Below are 23,420 nucleotides of genomic sequence, written 5' to 3' on the forward strand. Positions count from 1 at the left end.
CTAATATGCCAGTTAGATAGAGCAGAGATTTCTTTAAGTATTGTATGCTTGGATTCTCTGACCTGCAAGGAATTCGATTCCAGCCCCGTGTTAGTGAATCTGCGTTTGCTGCTTGTGACATCATCACACCCAGAGGCTAGAGATACAGCTGACAGCGCTGGATCGTTACATCCTTTATCTGTTAGTTTAGTGGCAGATTCAGTGCACCTGCTTCGTTTAAAGAATATTTTTTTTGCTGAGGCATCTTCTATTGTGTGTTGTGTGATTCATCTTGCAAAAAGTTCTTCATTTGAACATCATCATTTCTACTTTGAGGTCACTAAGCTCCAGTGAATCACATGTTTAATCTGCATTTTGTCAACCACTTTCTCTCCCCCTCACTCCCTTTATATCAGGACTTTAAGCCCAATCAGTTTGTTATCTGTCGGTAAGTGGAATGCAACAACTTTCTTTATACCTTCACTGATCACTGATGTAAATCTGTTTATTCATGTGGAATACAGTTAGCCAGTGGATGATCAAAGTACAAGAATAAGGATTTATCTCTCAGGTTACAGCCTTGAGAACCTAAAGCCAAGAACTGGGGTAGCCTTTCAACATCAGACTCCAATCAGTTTGGAAAGTGTGCGCATTAAAAAATCTAACAGGTGAAACTACCTCTTGGTTCTGATTAGAGCTCAGATCTTGGTTTTAAGCATCTGCTTCATCAACATTATGGCAAAAAATAAAAACTAAAAATGCAAATTTTGGTCATTTCTCCACACTCGCTTCTCCTCTAATGTCTTTCCACTTCACCACAACACCTATAACATTCCCAGAATTTCATTTTCCTCGGCCAGACCAGTGCAGACCAGTGCAGTAAATCTGACACACTGAGATGTACTGCTCCCGGGCACCATTAGCTAACCCAACACCGTCAGTGGGCAGCTGAAGGAAGTGTGTGTTTGACAGTTTAGCATTAAGGTTTTGTCTTACCCAGCAGAATAGCATAGTGTGAAATTCTATCGTTTATTGTTTGGCCTTGTCCTGTCAATTAAAGCCTTGGTCATGTTTTTCCTTGCCTGACCACATCGATATATATTCAGTGGCTACTGACATCAGATAAACTGCACTGTGCATAAAATGGTCTTAAATAACCAGTGTGTGACAGACAGCAACTGTCTTAATCACTTGACGTATGACTCTGAGGCTAGAATTACTGGACCCAGTTGTGAGTTCAAGGCTATGTAAAATGAAGTACGCCCTCTTATTAATCAAAATACTGATGTACTGTTTTGTTTATGTTGTTGTTGTTGTTTGCACTGCAATATATGCAGTATATATGCAATATACTTTTATATACATTTACCATCTAAAAGGACATTACCACAATACTCAAATGAATGAAATGTTTGCAGGTGTGCTGTAAAACTACGCCTTTTATCTGACAGTCCTTTATTTGTAATTCTCCCAGTTTTGTCATCTTAGTTTAAAAAAACATAATTTTCTAATCTGCTCCTGTTTATGGTGTTCATTTGCTGTTAAAGCAGTTTGCTGTTAATGCAAACTAAGCACTTTACCCATCTGTTCCACATTAAATGCCTTACAGCAGTTCAGATGCATAATCCCTTCCCTTTCCCAGCGGACCTTTATTGGGCTACATACATAACAAGTGGTGAAGTTCATTAACAGGAACTGAACATCAATCAATTTAAAAATAAAAAAATAAAAATCAGTGTTTTTAATCACTGAAATAAGAACCAGTCATCTCTAAAACTTGCCAGCACCATATGCAATATATTTCATGTTGTAAGATTTTTGTCAATTATATTATTATATTTCCAGTCTTACGACCTTTGCAATCTTATTGCAGCAATGTAATAATGTGTCAGCTCATCCCTTAACAAATGATGTGCGCCTTTGACATACCAAATCAGTGTGGAAAGCCCTCACTCCCAGCTCATGCCAGTAATAGAAGTGCTTACAGTTTTGTTTTGGCTTCTCCCACTTTCTAGTGTTCTGCCTTTCCCTCCTTTCTTTTGTGTTTGTTTTCCGCCCTCAAAGCCCTGACTATCTCTTATTAGTCCATCTGCACTGAGATGATACCGAATGTTTGCGTTCATTTGTTGGGATGTCCTTGAGAGTAAGTGATGACACTGATGATAAAGAGACAGTGTGGCTAGGCACCTGGGCTGCATATAGGATAAATGACTGTGAACAGCTGCTTCTGTTTTTGTGTGTGTTTTGTTTTGGGTTTTTTTTATAGTGGTAGTCCTGAGATACATTGTCTGAGCTGCATTATCTTCCCACAGGAGATAGTGTGAGATACTGGAACACTGGGCAGTGATAGGTAGTGGAGGGACGTGGGGAGATGAGGCCTCTGGCTCCTGTTAATGAGTTTCCTCTGGGGTAGACTGGACCTCTCATTTCTTGCTCATAGTCTGGGAATGCTCTTTCACAGGGAACTATGCTCTTTCATCCATCTGTCAGTCCTGCAGAAATACAATTTCTATTGCTATATGATCCTGTACTTAGGATATTCTTTCTTCCTCTTTTTTCTTTGGCTAAACAAGAAAACAGAACGAGGTATGACAGACTTTATGAATAAGAATATAAGAGTTGACTGATGAGTGAATGAAAAATGCCCCCGAATGCCCTTTTCCACTCTCTTTATTCCTAGAAAAAAAAAAGCAGAGAAAGATTAAAATACACTTGTGCTCTTAAATTATGTACACTTGGCTGCACGGCCTCTAAATACAAACAACCTGAGAGCAAAGCACTCAAACCCTTTGCTCCAGTCACGTGCCTGAAGGCATATAATCACAAAGCAGCCAAGACCAGAAATACTAATCTGCAATCACTTAACAGGTCACTGGAAAACATTTTGGTTCAGCTCTCTGATTTTGGTCAGACTTGTGAATATATCCCCCAGGTTTCGCTTCTCACACTTGCAACTTCTCCAAAGTTAAACAAAAGTCTACAGCAAGTGTCAAGAAAAGTTAAGAGTGTGCACGGGTGTCTGCAGTCCTGACTGCAGAGGAGGTTAAAAAGAATGCCTCACTGATTAGACTCATGCATGTATCACAGCCTCTTTGCTTCCTGTGAAATGTGCAGACTGATTTTGGCACACCGACTCATTTTCTGGTCAGAGTTGAAAGTAGCCATAACCTTGGACTCCCTCTTAGGAATCATCAAAAACAAGACAGCAGGCGTAAGAAGGGCATAGTTCGGTTGCAGTGTGGGTTTGGACACCATTTACAGATTGCATATTCAAGTAATAGACTGTAAAGTTGGATATTGAACTTCAGGCAATAAGAAACAGAATTGTGAGAAAGAATATTGTTAAAGTGTTTATTAGTAGTTGTTAATGATCTTTTGTCAACGTTTCAACTTTTCTTAGTAAAACAGATGTTTTCCACACATAGCACAGGCGTTGCACAGCTACATTATATTCAGTGACTTCAGGTTTTATCTGCCTAATGGCTAAGACAACATTTATAAAACCAGTCTTCTACATAGTAATAGTGCCAAGGATGAAAGGTAACTGTACCTCAAGGTCCAGATGAGTGGTGTACAGGGAGGTGCGGGGAGTTAAAGGGATTTGTAAGACAAATCACCACGAACTCCAAGATGTGAGATCAGATTTATTTATTCCCGCGGTGCATGGGAATTTCCTTGGTGTGTCCAACTAACACAAAAAGGAGAACAAGACATCGGCTTTGGCCTGAATTTTTCTTAGACAGCAAATTGTATCAAATGTCCACCATGCTGCTAGGAGGCATCTCATGGCAGTAAATCAGATTAGGGATGCTGGCTGATGTGCAGCTTTGATGTGATTGTGTTGAGTTCCGCAGAGTTTTGAGAGCAGTGAAGCTGCAGCTCTGTGTCCTCCCTGTGTAGTTGCTTAAAAATAAACATGTATACATTCCCTCAACACATACTTACATGTCTTTACAAGCATTTTGAACAAAACTCCAAATAGTTGCATAAAGACATAGGCACACTTGGGAACACCGCAAGCCACAAACAGATCAAATAATCAGCACTGTGCTTTGGATTGTAAGAAACTAGAGATGCTCTTAAAGGGTGTGCGTGAGTGGACTAGTCTTACTAGTATATCATTATGATGCCAGCTCCTGGCCACTGGCTTGGCACAGCAACTCTGAGAGTCAAATTCAAGTTGACTCTCAGCCAGCACAGTCTTACCAGGGGGTGATTCCATCCTTCAGTGTCTTCTTGGACAGTGCTGTTATTTTCTCACATCACAACTAACCTTGGGGAACTATGTGCCTTTATCTGTGTGTTGACTTTGCTCAAAAACAGGGAGTCTTGGGACTTTTTTTTGCCCAGATGCTTGGCAGTCGATGTTTGACTGATTGCGTGCGCTATAACATGCCGTGAAACGCTTCGAGTGACTCTGTGTGAAAGCCTAGAATTTTATATTGTAGCGTACCACACACGTAGCAAGCAAGGTCATGACAAAGAAAGGCATGGACTGGCTTAAACATGTCAGTCCATACGGCAGCGAAAAACTTGCTGCTGGTGATTGAGAATGAAATTAGATACAGTACACGGCTTAATTACTAGCGCATGCTGTTTCTCTCGAGTGCCACCAAAACTGTTCCTACAGCTTCTCCACCCTCAAACCCCAGGCGCTTTACTACTTGGGTGCTGTTCATAATGCCTTTAGAAAAAACAGTTAACTTTTTATATTTCTCACTTAATTGGTTTGACCTTTTTGATGACTTTTTTATGACTTTGTTCCTGCTACTTGTAAATGTCACCGTTTATAAGCGAAGGATGTACTTGATTTATTTAAGAAATTGTACCAGTAAATTAACGAGCTTTCAACCAGTTGTGTTCTGTTTTATGTGAAAAGTAACCAAGTATGTTTAGTACAAGTTAGAGATACTGCTTGCATGCATTTGTCAAGCAGAAGAGTGTTTTTCCTCTTTTTTACTTCATTAACAATTCCACACTTGTTACAATGACCTGTGATATGAATATAAATATAATTTAAACTATTTTGATGCCAGACAGCAGTAAAAGAGCAAACTGCTACTTGTGAATTGAAGCATTTCTACAGGAACAACAATAGCTTAGTTATGTTGTTCATACATTTCTGAAGATTGTTTTTGTACTTATGTACTACTATTTGCTTACTTTAATTACATATGTAGTGGGTAACACTTTTACCAATATAGACCAATACTTTTGTGTTATTTAACCTGTGTTTTAACTAGATTTTGTGTTGTTATTAATCAGCGCTTTAATTTTCTATAATATTTTATTGTGAATCCACCAACTTTTTGCTTTTTTTCTAGATCACTTGTAAAGCACTTTGTAACTGCTTGCGTGCACTTGAATGACTGTATGAATAAAACGCTGTCTTGGTCTCCTTCATGCAGCCCTGAAGAGGTCCTTTGAGGTAGAGGATGTTGACACTTCATCTCACTCTTCACCCGGCTCCCGCCGGACAACCAACTCACCTCACCGTAACGCCATGTCTCCCACCAGCATCTATTATCGTGACCTCGGTTCTGCCACCCCGGCCACTAACAACAACAACCTCAACTATACCCAGCCCCGCTCTATCATGGGTGGAGGAGGTTCCAAGACTCCGGAGCCTGTGTCCCGCCGTTCTGAACTCTCCATCGACATCTCTTCCTCCAGCAAGCAGGTCGATAATGTCACCAGCCCTGCTTCCGCACGCTTTGTGAGCAACAGCGCCCTGAAACGCCCAGAAGTCCTGGGGCACTCCAAGACGCCCGAGACAAGCCACAAGAGGGAGGTGACTTTTGCCAAGACGCCAACTGACTCCCCGGTCACACGCCGCAATGAGAGCAGCATGAACAACAACGGGACCAGCCGAGCCCCTGAGCAAAATCACACCCGCAAGTTTGAGCCCCCTAGTCCAGGGGATATCCGTAAACCTGATATCAGCATCACTAAACCACCTCCCGAGAACAATGGCCACCATCCAGCAGTGCACCACCCGCACCACCCCAACCCTCACCACAACACCATCGTCACCACTTTCCGCTGCTCCTCGCCTAACCATGGACGCAAATCCCCCAACCCTGACAGTAAGTCTGCTTTCACCATATATCAGTCCAACCCACGCTTATTCCACTCATATTTTTCCTTCTAGTCGTGCCCTGAAATTATGTCTGCTGAACTCTTTTTGAAAAAACACGTCTGAAACACAGTAACTTTATGGTATCTCCATGAGATTTGTTAGGTTATTTGTTAGCCTCTCATCTGCTACTTGTATCACGCACCCTTAAGGCTGTTGTTTCAGATGGATGCTGTTGGTTGTTGATTTGGAAAATTCTCTTTGACAAACTGCTCAGATTTGTTAACATGCTATCTACTCATGCATTCTAACGTCTTTAGTAAAGTGGTGCTTTGGTGCATTGATATAGTTCACCAGCTTGTGTAATTGCTTTAGCATTGACTTACCATATTGATGTGGGAATATCATCAGTGGAAAAGAGATTAAAAGGATTATAAAAGACTGTCTTAAAGTCAAATGAAACCAATTACATTTTCTCATGTGATGAGAAACAGCAACTTTAAACTCCTGGCTGCGAGTTTACATTTGAAAATCCCCCAGTGAGAAATGTTGTCACATTTTCCAGATTGCATTTTATTTGATCTCTGGTGTTATTGGACTTCCATTTGGACTTTATTTTTTCCTGCTCCCTTCTGTACTCACACTGCACACTGCTCCATTCTGCACAAAGTGACCCAAGTATCAGATCTCTAACCAAGGAAAAAGCAGCAGTAAGAGCAGCTGGTTTGATTAATCTGATGTCTGCGTATCTGTCAGTAATACAAGGAAACGTATCTTTAGAGGCCTGTTTCTGGGTAGAAACAGTAGACTGGGCTGTCTGTGTTTGTGGTTATCCATGTCTCTCCTGAACAGCGCATTAGAGCCGGGGCAGTTTTGTGATACGATGAAAGCCTGACCTTTATAGTAATTATGGCAGCTAAATAGTATTTGTCTTAAGTACAAGGTAAGAAAGATGAAGTAAGACCATGAAATGATTTTATCCCACAGGACTGTGTTGTATTTCGAGCCGCTCGAAGCTCAAATGACTGATCGTGATACAGAATATAATTTTTGGTTATGTTTATGTTCAGGTAAATGTGGTATTTGACAAACTTCTTTATGTATTGGGTCTCTCTATGGTAGAGCATCACTTCCTGTTCATGTTACAACTCGCAGTTGTGTTTTTTGCGAAGCCAATTTAATTAAAAACCTATAGATAGTGTCTCAAAACATTTATTCTGTTCATCTAGACATAGTGTTTTCTGAAAACTCTACATCCAGCTACATGCCTTGTGCTATGCTATGTGCCTTGCACCAACTCAGTGTAGAGCAGCTACCTGAACGCTGCTCCCACAGAGCTCGATTGTCTTTTTAATATTTTTACTTCTTCAATGAGTACAATTCTAGACACAGTAGTTCCTCTGAAAAAGAAAGCCTTAAGTCATACTTCCCTGGTATAACTCTCAAATGCACACCTTAAAGCAGGTAACTCGAAAACTGGAGAGGAAATGGTGCCTCGCTAATTTAAAAGATCATAATTTGGCCCAGAAAGCCCTCTGTAAAGCTAGAACATCTTCACTGATTGAATGAAATACAAACAACCCTAGCTTTCTCTTCAGCACTGTAGCTGGGCTGGCAAAGGTCAGCTGGCAGTAGTTAAACCGTTACTAAAAAAGTCATCATTTGAACTGTCTTAGGTAATTATAGGCCAATCTCCAACATTCCTTTTATCTCAAAAATTCTTAAAAGAGTAGATATAAAGAAGGTAAATGATCATCTGCGGAGGAATGGTTTTAATTGAATAGTTTCCTTCAGGTTTCAGAGCATACATTTTATTGATATACACATTTGACACCCAACTTTATCTTTCCATAAAGTAAGATAACACACACCAATTAGTAAAACTGGAGGAACGTCTTAAAGACATGAAGACCTGGATGACCTCTAACTTTCTGCTTCTAAATTAAGATAAAACTGAGGTTTTTGAACTCATCCTTAAAAATCTTAAAATGCAGTTTCCAACCAGATTCTTAGTCTGGATGGCATTACACTGGACTCCAGTAACACTGTGAGGAACCTTGGAGTTATTTTTAACCAGGATGTGTCCTTCAATACACATATTAAACAAATATGTAAGACTGTTTTCTTCCATTTGCGCAATATCTCTAAAATTAGGAACATCCTGTCTCAGAGTGACACTGCAAAACTAGTTCATGCATTTATTACTTCTAGGCTGGACTACAGTAATTCGTTATTATCACGATCTCCTAAAAACTTCCTGAAAAGCCTCAAGTTAATCCAAACTGCTGCAGCAAGAGTCCTGACAGGGACTAGAAAGAGAGAACATATTTCTCCTGTTAAATCCAGAATTGAATTCAAAATCCTGCTCCTCACATACAAGGTCTTAAATAATCAGGCCCCATCTTATCTTAATGACCTTGTAGTACCATATCACCCTATTAGAGCACTTCGCTCTCAGACTGCAGGCTTACTTGTTGTTCCTAAAGTATTTAAGAAGCAGAATAGTAGGCAGAGCCTTCAGCTTTCAGGCCCCTCTTCTTTTGGACCAACTTCTAGTTTGGATTTGGGAGACAGACACTATCTCTACTTTTAAGATTAGGCTTAGAACAGTTTCTTCCTGTTAAAAGGGAGTTTTTCCTTCCCACTGTCACCAAAGTTCTTGCTCATAGGAGGTCATAAGATTCTTGGGGTTTTCTCTTTTTTTCTTTGTATTATTGTAGGTTCATTTCCTTACTATATAAAGTGTTTTGAGGCAACTGTTGTTATGATTTGACTGAATTGAATTGAATTAAATACCTTTGAGCTCTTTCAGCATAAGTGGCAGAAGTAAACATAAAGAATAAACCTTGTCTTCTGTACTTATGAGTAACTGATGATACTAAATTGGGCATGAGTGTGAAGGTCTGCTTCTCTGTATTAACACTGGGAGAGCCCAGCAACCTGTTCAGTGATGGATACAAATATGGATAAGGAATGTATGAATTGGTAGCTTTGTGTAGTTTTTGGTATAAAACTTAAACGTGACATTTTCTTTTTATTTCCTTGGAGTGTCGATTATTTGGATCTGCAAATTAATTTGCAAATGGCTTTTAAAGATCATCATTAGGATTAATTAGCAAAATGACTATAAATCTCTTTCACAGATTCAGGTGATGATTAAGTATTTTAATCACTGGGAGTAACCACTGTCATGTCACACTGTTTTCACAGTGTCATTTATTAAATTGTTATTATAGAAAAATTGGATTATGGCCACAGACTCTACAGCCATCTGCTTTATTTGTTAAGTTTTTGGCTGCACCTTTAGCCGCGAATGCCAATTAAATGGCCATTAGCTTGCATCATTCCAAAGCTAGTATAAAAATGCAAAACTCTGCTGTACTGGATATAAGCTGGATATATCAGCTTTTATCAACAATGCCAAGTATTTTGCAATTATCACTTGATGAAACATAATGTGTGTGTTTTCCTGCTGATTTTAGACATTTAATTTTATATTTACCTGGTTTGAAATATTACACTAGTTTTACCATGAAAACTGCACTTTATCATCTGGCAGATTTTTTGTTGTTCAAAAGTGTCCCAGTGCGCCCATGTGCCTGTGCTGTAAGTATGTCACGTTGTACTTATAGTCTTTTTTTATTGCATATTACTATAAATCTCTTGACGGTGTGCTGAGAGTTTTAAACGGTTCTCTTCGAGATTATGTGAGCTGTAGCCACTTATTTGTCCACAGGGAGAGGCCCAAATAGGGGTCTAAATGAGGGGTGACCTGAATGGGCCCGCCCTCTTCGGCAGAAACGCAAAAGAGAACTGTGGCAAAAACACATCTGCAAAGTTATGCTTATAAATGCACTACTGTCACAGATTTGAAATTTCTGAAGTGTATCTGCCTCATAGATAACAGGGAAAGTTATTTGCAACACTTCAACTAATGATTATGATTTGATTATTTTTTCCATATTACTTTTTTAAAGTGTTTTGCCCTGATTTCCGGCCTATTCAGTTTTTCCAGAAAAATGACATTACACATCATATGAGTACATATGCACACACGCACATGTGCGCACACACACACACACACACACACACACACACACACACACACACACACACACACACACACACACACACACACACACATAGTGTACGCTGTGCTTGCTTCCTTCCGTGTTCTCTCAGTGTGATTGTTTCCCCTGCAGCTGACCTCACAGCAGAGCGCTTCCTCTCACAGGGGTCATGTGATCTAAGTTAGTCAGCTTCCTCGACAATATCCCTCCGTACTTTGATGTGAGCATTAAGGGGAATGAAATACGCCAGGATGTTTAGGTAAAAGGTCAGCATGAAAAGAAATGTGCACGCACATCCACTGCTGTGTGACTTACAATCACTGGTAGATCAATGAATAGCACATACGTCATCTGAAGAGGGTTAAGTCAACAGAGGCCGCACAATTCTGTCAAATTTTATTATACTGCACCAAATCATAGCAACAGATGTCATCTCAGGCAACTGTACATACTAAGTTCATTATGGTGTTTTAGCTAGGGACGTGGACGGCTGTTCTACTCCCAACAGATGCACAAAGACTCAAATGCACATTTGGACTTGACATTAACACTTGTTGGAGTTTTCTTATATTTATCTGTAAGCCACTGTCTTCAGTTTATTCACCCTTTTAGTCTATTAGGTTCCATAAAAAGTTTAGTGTTAAAAAACTGTTTCATTACAGAATTCTAGTCAAAATTTTGCTGATAATAACCAAGGGGTTGAGCTGAACAGGGAGAGACGTGTTTAAATCTCAAACAAATTCAGAATTTTCTATCTTGTATAATGTGGTGAAATATTAAAAGACCTCAATATTGTCTCGGTTCAGCTGTGATAGATGGCAGCTTAAGTACTTGAAGCAGAAAGAAGCAGCTTTTTTAAGTAACAGCTTTAAACTGATCCAGCACATCTAAGAAATGTAACAACAAAGCTTCACTTCAGGCCAGAGGCATTCTGATGGGTATCTGGTCCACTCGTTATCTTGACAGTTAGGCCTGCTATTCACCAGTTCATTGCAGAAGGAGCCGTAATATCTCTGGACAGAAATGCTTGAACCACCTGTAGTCAGAATTTTTTTAGCACTTTTTTTCTGACACATTTTTCAACTTTAATACAATTTCTTCTTGCCGGAAAAGCCTTTATTTTAAGATCAAGCATGGACTTTTATAGTAACTCATTAGAGTGGCTGACCATAAATAGTGTCTTTATCTGTGGGATGATGGGACTGGTATAGGTTATCATTGGGAAAGGGTAACATCCAGTAACCTCATTTGCTCACTTCTTTAGTATTTTGTTGTGATAAGGGTAGAGAGGAAATTCAGAACATCAGAAAGTGTAAACTGTAACACACTAAAAATACAATTGCAAAGGAAACCAAGGCTATGGCTTTGAGAGTAAATGTGTATTTAATGGGTGTTACTGAGGAGTCGCTTCATGTAGTGCCATTGTGTCCTGTCTTCCTGTTGTGATGGTACGGAACAAAAGTGATATCCTCATTTCAGCTGGACAGAATATGTCTGCCTATTGCCTTAATTGATTCCTATTATTATTGACATTTCTGTTCATAATTAAAATGTGGTCACTGTGAAAGAAAGACCAAGTGAGGCCATTTGTCTTTAGTTTGGACTGACCTTCTAAAAGTGAGGAGGAGGCGTCCACAGAGGGTGGAGGGCGATTTGTCTCTGCTTGTCCAAAGGTCAAAAAAGGCCACACACGCACACACACATGCACACACAAACAAGCATGCTTTCTTAATCTCTCTTTTTGTGTGTATGCGTGTTTTTGTTGTCTCTCATCGACACACACACATGCAAACACGCAGCCTCCGGCAGAGGCACATGTGGGGTCAATCCTCTCCCAGTGTAATTACTCTGGACTGATCCCAGACCATTACTCAGTGTGACCCTTCGGCTAATTGCCAAGGAAAAAAATGAGAGCGGGGGCAGGCTTTACCTATGCGCTTGTGAGGAGGAGCTGTTCCTTAATGGGAATAAAATCCTACTTTAGTTTGTTGTTCTTTCATTAACGCGAGAATCATTTTGTTTGAATTGTTTGAAAATCCTCTCTTCTGTTGGATTATAATAATATTTTTTTAGATAGAAGTACATTTTTGCCAAATAATTCAAGATCCTTGATCATGATGATGAGAAATTTGTGGCTTAAAATGACGCTCTTGCGCTGAAGGGGAGACTCTTCGTGTCTGCGTCTTTGGCTGTGCTGCAAATTAATGAGCACTTTTGCTCATGTGAAGTCAGCGAGCCTCGAGTTTACATCTATTTTTTCAGTTCAAAAAACGCCCTGCAGTGACAGCAGTGACAAGCGTCAGTTCCTATTATCTTGTGCATGACTTTCACTGTCACTGTGCTTCCCTAACAAGCCAGCAGGAGGCAGTGTGTGATTAGTAAATCTTGAGTAACCCTATGTAAATAAATTATCTTTGAATCTGACAAAAACGAAATTCATGATATTTGGCAATCGTGTAAAGGAGGAAGAAGTCATTATGTCCATTAATGGAGAATTGATTGAAAGAGTTACTGAATTTTGCTTTTTGGGTGTCATAGTAGATGAAAATTTGATGTGGAAATCACATATCGAGTATATTAGAAAGAAGATGGTTAAAAACATTTATATTTTGGGAAATGTAAGAGATTTATTAGACTACAAAACAATGCGCATTTTATATTTTTCATTGTTTTTCTCATACTTTAGTTACTGTGTCGAAGTTTGGGGGAATACATATGAGAATACTATAAAACCTCTAAACTTATTACAGAAGAAAGTGATATGAATGATTCATAATATTAAATAAAGGGAACATACAAATAAATTATTTATAAAATCGAAATTGTTAATTAATATAATTAATTATGTTTAATGCTAAAAGTAATATTTTGCCTTTTAAGTTACAAAGAGTGTTTTTAATGTGTTCGGGGGGAGAAGACAGCAGAAGGAAATTTTCTTTTAAGCATCAGCTAGCTAGGACTACACAAAGATTAATGAGTCCAACGGTTAGGGGTATACGACTGTGGAACTCTCTTCATTATAATTTAAAGAATTGTATAAATTTACATTGTTTTAAAAAGTGTGACATGCTTAAAACGATAACTCAATATGAAGAATGTGAATGAAATTGGAGTTCATTGAAAAAGGATCCATTGTTTTTTGTTTTATTTATTTTATTTTCTTATCTTTTCTCCTTGTTACTATGTGGAGTGGTATATTCTGATTGTAAATTTGTTGTTTGGTTTGAGTCAGGACCGGAGATAAATGTTAATGTTAGTTTGTTCCTTTATTTGTGGTGCCCACTTGCAATATAAGTTGGATTGTAGATAGGGGGCAGGGTTTAATAAGAATATTTTCTTCTTCCTGCTCCTTTTCACACATTGTTGCAGTGCTTTACTGACAGAAAGTGTGGTTGGTTTGTCTGAAAGAACTAACTGTGGAAACTGTTGTACCAAGTGTGAAATAAATAAATAAATAAATAAATAAATAAATAAATAAATAAATAAATAAATAAATAAATAAATGAAATGAAATGAAATGAGTCTGGGTGGCAGGTAAAATAAAGCTGTGTTTCATGCTTTTTCAGACAGTTTAATTTTCAAATGAAAAATGTTATCATACAACTGCGCTTTCTCTCATGGCTGGAGCTTAATGAAGAAAAAAGCTCCAGGGTCAGAAATTTGAACCATGCTGGTGCAGAAAAGAGATGTCAGGCTTTTCCATTCATATGTTATGAATGTTTTTAATACACCAATATATCAGTGGGATAGACATTTTTTCAATAAACTGCTTTGCAGTTCTTTGAAGTGTGCAGACACTAAAAAGACTTAACATAAAATGTTTTCCTTATTTACAATGAACATCTTACACTGGAAGGTGGAGCTGAATAATGGGAAAGGGACAGCCCTTCTGCCTCAGATAAATAGTCCCACATACACACGCACACACACAGACCACAGACACACACAGTTCCCCTCTCACCCAGAAAAGGCTTTCGGAAGTTAAAGTTTACACTGAGCATCTGGGGGAAGTCAAGGGTTAAAGAAGTTTCCCACCACTGCAGAAAGACCTCTGTCCTGTTAAGTCATTATGCCAAATCCCCAAACTGCTGTAAACACCCCCTTCTCCATTCAGTTACCCCTGCATGCTGTGAACCCAAACATGTTCACATAGTTCTCCTTCACTTATATTTTAAAGCATATGTATACCCAAGCATTTACTACTTTGAATATACTAAACTCATCTGACTAGGAAATTAACTTTTGGCAAAACGTAAACAGCTCAGCTTTAGACTTTCACACACGCACACACATCACAAAGAAGCAGCAACCTTGCCGTAAGAGAAAAAGACAGATAGTAGGATATGGGCCATCAGAGCCTAATGAAGGAAGGCAAGATAGCATTTAGTCTGTTGACATTATCTTCATTTATCTGGCCTTCCGGCGTATGATTCTTCCTTGTTATTTATCTAGATATGGGGCTAGTGATTCATTTGTCTTGGAAAAGCTGATGAGAAAATCATACCTCTTATCTTGGTCATGAAATTAAAGAGGAGGTTAAAATGGAATATGGCATGCTATTATCAGCCATTGTTTTGTTTTTTCAGTAAAACTTTGATAAATTTAAAGAACTGATCTTCAGATATGTTCAGGTGGTGAAACTGAGCATTAAATCCACTATTATCATATCAAAAACATTTACAAACAAACCTAAAACGTGACCAGAATGACGATGAATTGCATAATTATGATAGTAAGCAGCATTACACGTATATAACTCCAATTCTAAAGTTGACAAAAACAGTCGGGGTAAAATACATTTCAGATATTGATTGTTTAGAGTCGTTTCAGTGCAGGAGAAAAGTTCATGTGTTTGTCTCCACATTTTCTACTAATGATGTTTTATCCACTTGTTGGCTGATAGGGGGCTGTTTTGTGCATGGACAGACAGATGGCCTTTTGCATCACAGACTTACCATCTGCTGAAACGAGTAAAGCGGAGGGACTGGTGTGTTAGTATGTCTGAAGTGAATGTGCGTGGAAAAGAACCCAAAAATAAAGATGAGATTGTGCAGTCTCGTCCCTCATTGTGCACCAACAACAGGTGATTATCTTAAACCACTTAAAGACAGCGCAGTTATAAAAAATGTGATCTTGCTGATGCTGAACTGTGCAGACTCTGCACATGTGAAATTTAAAAGTATAAAATTTCAGTGTCAGTAAATGACATTTCATAACAGAGAATGAAGTTTAGAAAAAAAACTGAAGTGCTACATAACTTTTTATATTAATAATCTTCATCGCCTCTTTTGCGCTCTTACCTTCACCCTGCTGATTAATGTGTTAGATTAGCTTTCTAAGCCTGATTCAGACATGCTGCGCTGCTGACTGATTGGTTTCTCAGTTCAGAAAGGGCAAGCATCATTACTGATGCTCAAGTCTTTACTTTCCAATAATCAGCACAGACTCTAAAAGCAGTGATCTGGATCTTTTGCTATAAATGGGATTTACAATGATAGTTTAGGGATTTAGATAATATGCCTGCAGCTTTGTGGTTTTTAGTGCAATTACCTTGTTTGAAGAACCCCGTCATCTGTTGAGAAAAGAAATGTACCAATTGAGCTTGAAGGAACTTTGGGTGAACTTTCACGTCCAGCCTCGATGGTGTGAAGGATTTGCTAATGGTACACAGCCAACTGTAGTCATCAGCATCACTCAGCGGCAGAGCGGGCAGATGAGGGTGGAAAACACAACTGCACAGAGAAATGACAAGTTTCCTCAGATTCATTCGTCTCTCATGCACCATCAAACTGAGGTTCAATGTTCAGTGGAAGCCTTATGTGGTATTTTTGTCCTGTCGACAAACGAATGCTGACACCAGTTACAGAAGAAGGATATTTATAATGTCAGAAGCTGAACTTCATTTTCCATCTCTATCTGCTTCCATGTCTGTGCACATCCCAGGTTTCTGTTTAGATTTAATTAGCATCATAACATAGTTAGATGTTTCACGAAGACATGCCGTGACCGCACAAACAGTTTAATCACAGAGCTCCTTCCGTCCTGTTTTCATTTTTAGAATTGAGTCATCCCCAATCCTGGCCCCCGCAGACCTAGCAGGGGGCTAGGGATTCCCCAGAAGGCCAGTTCTCTGTAGTTTTTCTGCTTGGTGGTCAGCAGGGAAGACTAGAGGACATTGTGAGAGATCACACACTGGCTTGTATGGACTAGAAGTTTAACTCCTGGTCTTTCACTTGTGAAAGTAAGAAAGAGGTGCAGAAGGAAAGGCGCTTTGAGGAGATATGACTTCTACTTGCAGCGAGATGTACAACAACCACAAGACAGAACCCCTGTGTGAGTATCTGTTCAGGCATTGTCTTTTTTGTATCTGTGGGAGAGCTTGGCTGTTTTGGACTATCTCCTTACAGAGGCAGAATAACTGTCTGGTTTCCATTAAGGACAATCATGGAAAAGGATGAACAATGAATCCTCCTCAGATGGGGATGCAGGGAAATTGGTGCAGGAAAAGAGTTTTTTTTTTCAACATTTTTTCAATTCACAATTTTGCAAAGATCAGTGTTTTAATGTCTTATGAGACACCATTCTGCACTTCCTCCTTTCATTCCTATGAATTGGAAAAACATGTTGTTCTTACCAGAATGGTGATGTGGTTACATTTGAAAGAAAACATCGTTATAGAAGAATGAGTGGGATTTTTTTTTTAAATATGGTAATTGAAAGTGGAAGAGGCTTCTACTTCTCTTTGTCTTTTTAACTCATCTCTGTATTAAGCAGTCCAGCTGGGAATGCTTTAGTGGCTTTTTAAGAGAAACAGTAAACCACAAGCAGACACATCTCTTTAAACAACTGCTCGGACCACAAAATCACTTTATCTTCAATGGTTTCATCATTGTTAAAAACAAAAAGAAAGAAAGAACGAAGCACATTCTTTTCTAGTTTGGTACAGTGAAAAGCTAATAAAATACAAGCATGAGCATACGTCATAGTAGCCTTGAGATAAATTGTCCAAGCTGCAGGCTGAAGAAAAAAACCTGGAGCAGTGAAATATTTTACTGTCAACATGTGAAGTAGCTGGAGATATATTTGCAGACTAATCCAGCAGAACTGTTAATATATGTTTGGCGATTTTAACCAGAAGTTGAGTCTTGCGAGAACACTTTTGGGTGTCCTCGCTCATCACACATGCTGTCTCCATTTGCACCACAGGAGAGCAGAGCAACCACAGCAAAAAAAACACAACAGGAAGTCTCCAGCAGACCCAGCTATCTTCCCCATAGATATCTAGGCCAAGACAGATGTTCTTCTTCTTTCCCCTTCTCTGTCTTGTTCCTTACTTTCCCAACCACCCCCACCCGCTACTTTTCCTGCTGCTATCTCTCTTCTCTGCCTCCTCTTTCCCTCCCGGCCTTCCTTCCCTTTGCTTTCTGCTCTTTCCTCAGCTCCCCAACCTCTCCTGGGGAGGATGTGTCACTGAGTCCGCTGAGTCATGGAAGCGACTCTTTTAATCAGCTCAGTATGTGCTCTGCCCTGATTGGGTAGCCTTCAGAAATCAGCTTTGGCCTTAAGGCAAAGCTCGTATTCCCCTCAGCCATCCCTACATATTAGCATTCGGTTACCACAGGTTTTAATGGCTTGATGTATTTGAGCTGAAATTAAAGTGAAAGAGGAAACTCTTTATTTATTTAGATTTACAGTGAAGCAGCGATACGTGGATCAGGCCACAGATAGCACTGTGTGGCTGAAGTAGAGGTGATTGTTGGGTTATTTTGGCCGTCTGAATCACTTATTTGTTGTGCAGATATGAGTCATAGCATTTTAGCATGGGATGCATACTACACTCTAAATATACATTGATAAGTAAGGAAATGTATCTATAATACACAAACACACATATTGCACCCCCGCCTGCTTTTTCTGAAATCCGTCTTTTAGGCTCTTTGCAGCACTAATAAAATGTCTCCTCTCCTTTGATGTTTGTTTCCTCCAAGAGGAAATGGGAACTTCAGACACTGGTGTGTCGCAAGGTCCATACTGACAACATTGTTTATTGTCTGGTGACAACTGAAGGGAAAATATCTTCTTTGATAAAACAGAAATTTGTCAGAAAGCGTGTCACCCGAAAAGGCATGTGGGACAGTGAAAACATTTATCTTTTTGGGTTTTTTTTCCTTATGTAGCAAAAGTTCATTAGATTTATATTCATAATTGAATCTGATGACAGCTGTGATACAAGCCCAGGACATAGCCTAAACTGAACCTTGGAACTGCTGCATATAGCTTAAAGTTCTTAGATGCTTTAGTCATATAGATCACAGGAGAATTAACCATAAATGATGTCTCACAAAGTTATGCTGGTGTTCTAGATACAGACATCAGATAACGTGGTTGATCCGGTCCTGTGGTAAAGCTAATCTTTTATCATGGTCCGAGTGAAGGAAGTGAATGTAAACTTTCTGAGCAGTTGCTCAGTATTAAATCGATTTGCTGTTTCTATGTTTGAGATTTCTTAATAGGTGTATCTTAAAAACTCGTAGCTTGTATATGCAAACTGATAACAGCAGTGAATATGTTTGGGTACCTGATACCCACAACACACCATATTGCACGTTTGCTTTGGTTTCATATTCACAACAAAACCGCTGCCAAGAGTCAGATTCAGCTCCATTTTTGACAGGAAGGAAGTATTTCTGCTGAATGTTATGAAAACCTCTGTCAGACCTTCAGCCTGCATGCTGATGGAAAAAAAAAGCAGAGCCAAGTCAACAAAGGAACAAATTAATCACGCTCTTCTTCCAGTAAGTTAAGATTAAATCCACTTTGTAGCAGAAATCTTTCTTTGTCTTTATTCATAAAAATCTGTTCTCAGAAAACAGCTCCTCGCACGCTGACTGCACTATTAGTATTTCTCAGTCGGAGGGATGGATTTGATCAATGTGAACCTCTATGTTGTTGGAGAGGAGGGACACAGGAAGCAGGAGCACAAGGCCTACACATTTCCAAGGAACATTTGGGATTTGGAAATACTTTCTGCTGTTTCGCAGCCAATGCTTACTTCAGTGCAGCTTCACACAAGTACAGTCTAGTTCTTACACGACTATTTCATACACTGAGCGGTGCTGGGTTACCACAGCAAAATAAAAACAGCATGTGTAACAGGGGGAACATCCAGGACATACGTTTTCTGTTGGAAAACAAGTAGTTTGGCATCACTGGAAATAACCGTATTGGGTTTTTGGTTGCAGGTTAAAACGGCAAAGACTTCTCTTACGTCTACCAATTAAGAGTGTACCTAAAGCCCACTGAGGCAAAGCTAAAGCCCAGCTGGCTAAGCATAACAACTGAAAGGAGAAGAAAACAACTAAAGTTAATCATTCCTTGAGTCTTTATATCAACCGCCTTGGACCACAGGAAGCCACTATACCTGGTCAACACATAACCCTCCAAAACAACACTCACTAATTGTTTGGTAAGCTTTACTGGGGGTGGGGGCGTTCTTACAAACTATGAGCTTATTTCCTTGTTGCCAGTTTTTAGAGGGAAATCGAAGCTGAAAAGGGAACGGTGCATAAAACAAGTAGATCCTTTTACAGCATTTTTCGCAAAATATTCCTTTATGTAGTTTTATTTTTATAAACTCTGAAATGTTCTGAATTAGTCATGGTTTTGGTCATGAGTCAGCTACAGCTGGAGGGAGAGGATGCATGTTGGTGTGTGTGTGTGCTGCCTATTATTTCAGAAAGAGGCGCAATGAGGACTGAAGGAAAGACCAAATGCTGTTAGTGTGCACACACAGATAATCTGTTACACTTCTTGCTGTGAAGCAAAGCAGTTGGGGGTGGTAGAGAGCATATGGGCACACATAAGGACAGGGAAGTAGGTATTGCCTGTTGTATTGTGCAAACACACACTCTTCTTTTGTAATTTCCTTTTCCCATAAAGACATAAAACTTTATCTATAATAAATGTGGTTTAGGATAGCTCGCTATATCCACAATATTCCTCATTCACTTTCTTTGAATGAGGGGTGTGACTGCCGAATGCCTTCTTAGCCACTTGGGATGGCAGTCACATGACCACGTGTGGGCGTGGCCGGGAGGAGAAGCGGCAGCCTGGCCTCTACAGCTGAATCTGTGATTGAGAGGAAGAAAGAGAGGAGAGGAAAGGGTTGGGTGAGTTGTGGATTTTTATGTTTACCGTGTACTTTTCTGTTTCGCAGTAACAGTGGGGAATGGTTTTAGAAAAAGTATAAAAGGGGGCAGGCTGTAAGAGGGAGGGAAAGGGAAACAAAAGGGCGGTGTGTCGGTGTGTGGGGAGGGGGTAAATGTGTCCTCTGGGGCTGTTTGGTGTCAGAGTTAGTTTGCTAGGTGCTTCATGTGTGCTCAGAAAGTAAAGTTTTGAAGCTGGGAGTAGATTAGATGGGGTTTTTTTTTTGCAGGAGATCTGTACAGCTAGCCAAATTTAGTGTAAATACCTTAATTTTTCTCCCTTTCCCACTCTTCTTCTTCTTTCCTATTGTTCAACTATCGGGAAGAGTTTGGGGGGTCAGCATTGCTACTCTCCCCCCTCCTTACTTTCCCCCTCCTCCCACCCTCTCCCTTTCTTTCTTGCTTTCCCTCCCCATTGTGTCCTCAACTCTGAAGCATGGATGGGTAGTCAGCCTCGCATAAAGAGGCAGAGTGATCGACCAATCAGGGTAGCCCGTATTCCTCTTTAAGTTGCATGCCTCCAGGGTTCTCTGTAGTAAGGATCCCTTCTTTTAGCCTCAGCTCTCCTCACATCACAGTTTCAAGGCTCTGTTTGATCCAGTGCAGTGGATTAGCCAAGGACCGATGGACCTAAGCTGTTGTGATGTGATTTAATTTTGTCAATCCCTTGTGTCTTCTCTCCAGAGAGTTTGTTGCCAAGTTCAGCTAAAGGTGAAGAGTCAAACAGGTCATGTTGTGAGTTTGAGATTTGCCTTGAGACTTTCTCAGGGAAGGACTTATCTCTTCCTCTAACTCCTGTCAGTTGCTTCAAGCAGGAAGAAAATTGTGCAAGGATGTGATTAGTCACTTTAGCTGTGATCTCATACTTTTGGTGTCTCCGATGATCTTCTCTTACCCATTTTTTTTTAGTACAGTAGCTGAACAGTTGCTTTGTTGGATACGATGCCCTTGAATCCCACTCATCTCATAGCTAATGTAGCAGATGGATCTTTCCGCTCCATTTGCTCTCTTGTTGTGTTATTGGAAATGTTCTCGTTAACCAACACGAACCAGCTGCATTTCATCTTAATGTCTGATAAGTAAAGAGATGCATTCATCCTTGCGTATTGCGTCTGCATGAATAAATGCATGCATTTTGTGTTGCTACCCTGAAGTCACTGTAGCGCCACAATACCACCAGAACATTATTGAATTAGGAAATTAATTTAAATGTGTTTTTCCCCACAGCAGTCGTGCTGCTGTCACTGTTACAGCTTATCACACAATACATTTGATATTACTTACTCCTAATGCCTCACGTCTGATTTACATGAAGCATTATTACAAAATCCTTTGGTTAAAGTCAGTCATCCATTGTTTACATGCTACTAATCAGATTACTGTAGCTGGATAATAATAAGTAATTCAATCACAACAGGTAAACGCTTCATTAGGATAGTTTGGGGCTAGCAGCCCAAAATAAATGAAGGGGGTTACTTCCCCTTCTGTAATTAAGTCTTGCATTATCGTGAGCTTTGGCAGATGGATCATTTTCAGAGACTTATTGTTGTTTTGCGAGCGCATAAAGACTTCAAACCTGATCCTTTAAAGGTATAAATCCACCCCTGTGGACACATAACCCACTGCTGGTGTCATTTTTGACATTCAACACACTTTTGGTGTTCTTGACCAAAGAATTTTCCCCGAAGGAAGAAGAGCTGAGTGGAGAGGAATAGTGTGAACTTGTTTTACTATTAAGAAACAGGCTGACAATATGTTTTCACACATTAGCGTGCACACCTTTTACCCACATGTTAAAAGCTTGCTTGTCTTTCTTGTTCGCCATTGTGAAGTTTTTATTCATTCTTGTCTTTGTCAGGTGGTGGTAGGAAATAAAAATGCACGAGTCATAAATGTCACATTTTGTTTAAAAAATGGCTTGTTTATCTGCCCACAGCTGACATTTTCTGTCTGTACGTATGTCAGTGCCTGGAGGAAGTCAGACATGTCACGTCCTGTCAGAGGTGACAGTTTGAGGACCTGCCGACACTGGGTGGGTGGAGGGGGTTAGAGTGGATTATTATTTGCGGTGGTCTGCTCTACAGAACTGCACCAGTCTATAATATTATGCTCTGCTGTGGCATCTTGACTCTAAACTGGTAATAGAAAATGATACAATTTGGTCTATGGCTTGCACACAGATACCTCATGGTTCTTTAAATTAGAATCAGTTTTTAGCTTTGGCTCACTCTGAAGTCTTGACTTGTAGCTTGTCTATATAATTGCATTGAAAAGGGTCCGTTAATAGACCCGATTAGCTGGATGTTTTTCTGAACAGATAAAGGGTACAACAAAACTGTGTGCAGAAGAAGTGCAGAAGCCATTTGTGCACAGCGAGTTGCTTCTCATTTTCCCCAATTAAGTGCTGCCCATTGATATATGCAAACAAGCCAGCCCCTTTCCCACTTGATGCTTAGTGGTTGCTTGATTTATTCCTTTATGGTCTTTGTTTGTCCTTTGCCCTATCCTACTTCCCTTATTGCAGCTGTGGATGGTTCTGTGGTGAGACCCTCCTAGTTCCCCTTCCATGTTTCTCAGAAACGCCCGGGCTTCTGAGTTACAGCTGTGGTCTCTCAGTCTGCTGAGTGCTGCCCAGAACAGCGGGCTCTCACAGTGGTACACAGCACCACAGTGTCTGCCCTGCTGCGCTGGGCTTTGTATTCTCCTATTGTTTTTCAGCTTGTCACTGATATTGTTTCATTTGGCTCATGTTTCTTTTCCTTTTTTCTTTTCTTGACTCGTCCTTCACCTAAAGGGTCCTCCATTTACAGCTTTCTCTGGTCATCCACTCTCACTCTTTCAATCTTTGTGAGGTATTTTGTTAAAGGTCCTTAACAGACGTTTACGAGTGACAAGCATATCAACACCATCTGCTTTTGCTCCACACCGGGACAGCGGCTGCGTTCTCAGTGGGCTGTCATGTTACAAGACTGAAAGATGAAGTGGGCCAGTAGCCTTTTCCAGACCTTTTCTTGAGTTCTTATTTCAGTTTGTGTCAGCTCTTTCCTTGACTGACCTCACAAAATCACGCCATTTTACGGAGAAAGGAGA

The 23,420-nt window shown here is 39.9% G+C and overlaps 1 protein-coding gene across 4 annotated transcripts in view; it reads left to right on the top strand.

Annotated features, from left to right (window-relative positions):
• The window catches only part of septin9b (septin 9b), a 70,103-nt gene that overhangs the window by 22,426 nt on the left and 24,257 nt on the right, over window positions 1-23,420 (top strand). For 3 of the 4 annotated variants that reach the window (XM_080879968.1, XM_080879969.1, XM_080879967.1), the window contains exon 2: window positions 5,388-6,065. In XM_080879968.1, the coding sequence (XP_080736094.1) occupies window positions 5,388-6,065 (678 nt within the window). Of the gene's footprint in view, window positions 1-5,387; window positions 6,066-20,192; window positions 20,295-23,420 lie in introns of those variants that run through there. The other variant, XM_080879970.1, reaches the window with a different exon arrangement.

This window comes from Rhamphochromis sp. 'chilingali' (assembly GCF_963969265.1).
Source record: "Rhamphochromis sp. 'chilingali' genome assembly, chromosome: 4".
NCBI lineage: Eukaryota > Metazoa > Chordata > Actinopteri > Cichliformes > Cichlidae > Rhamphochromis > Rhamphochromis sp. 'chilingali'.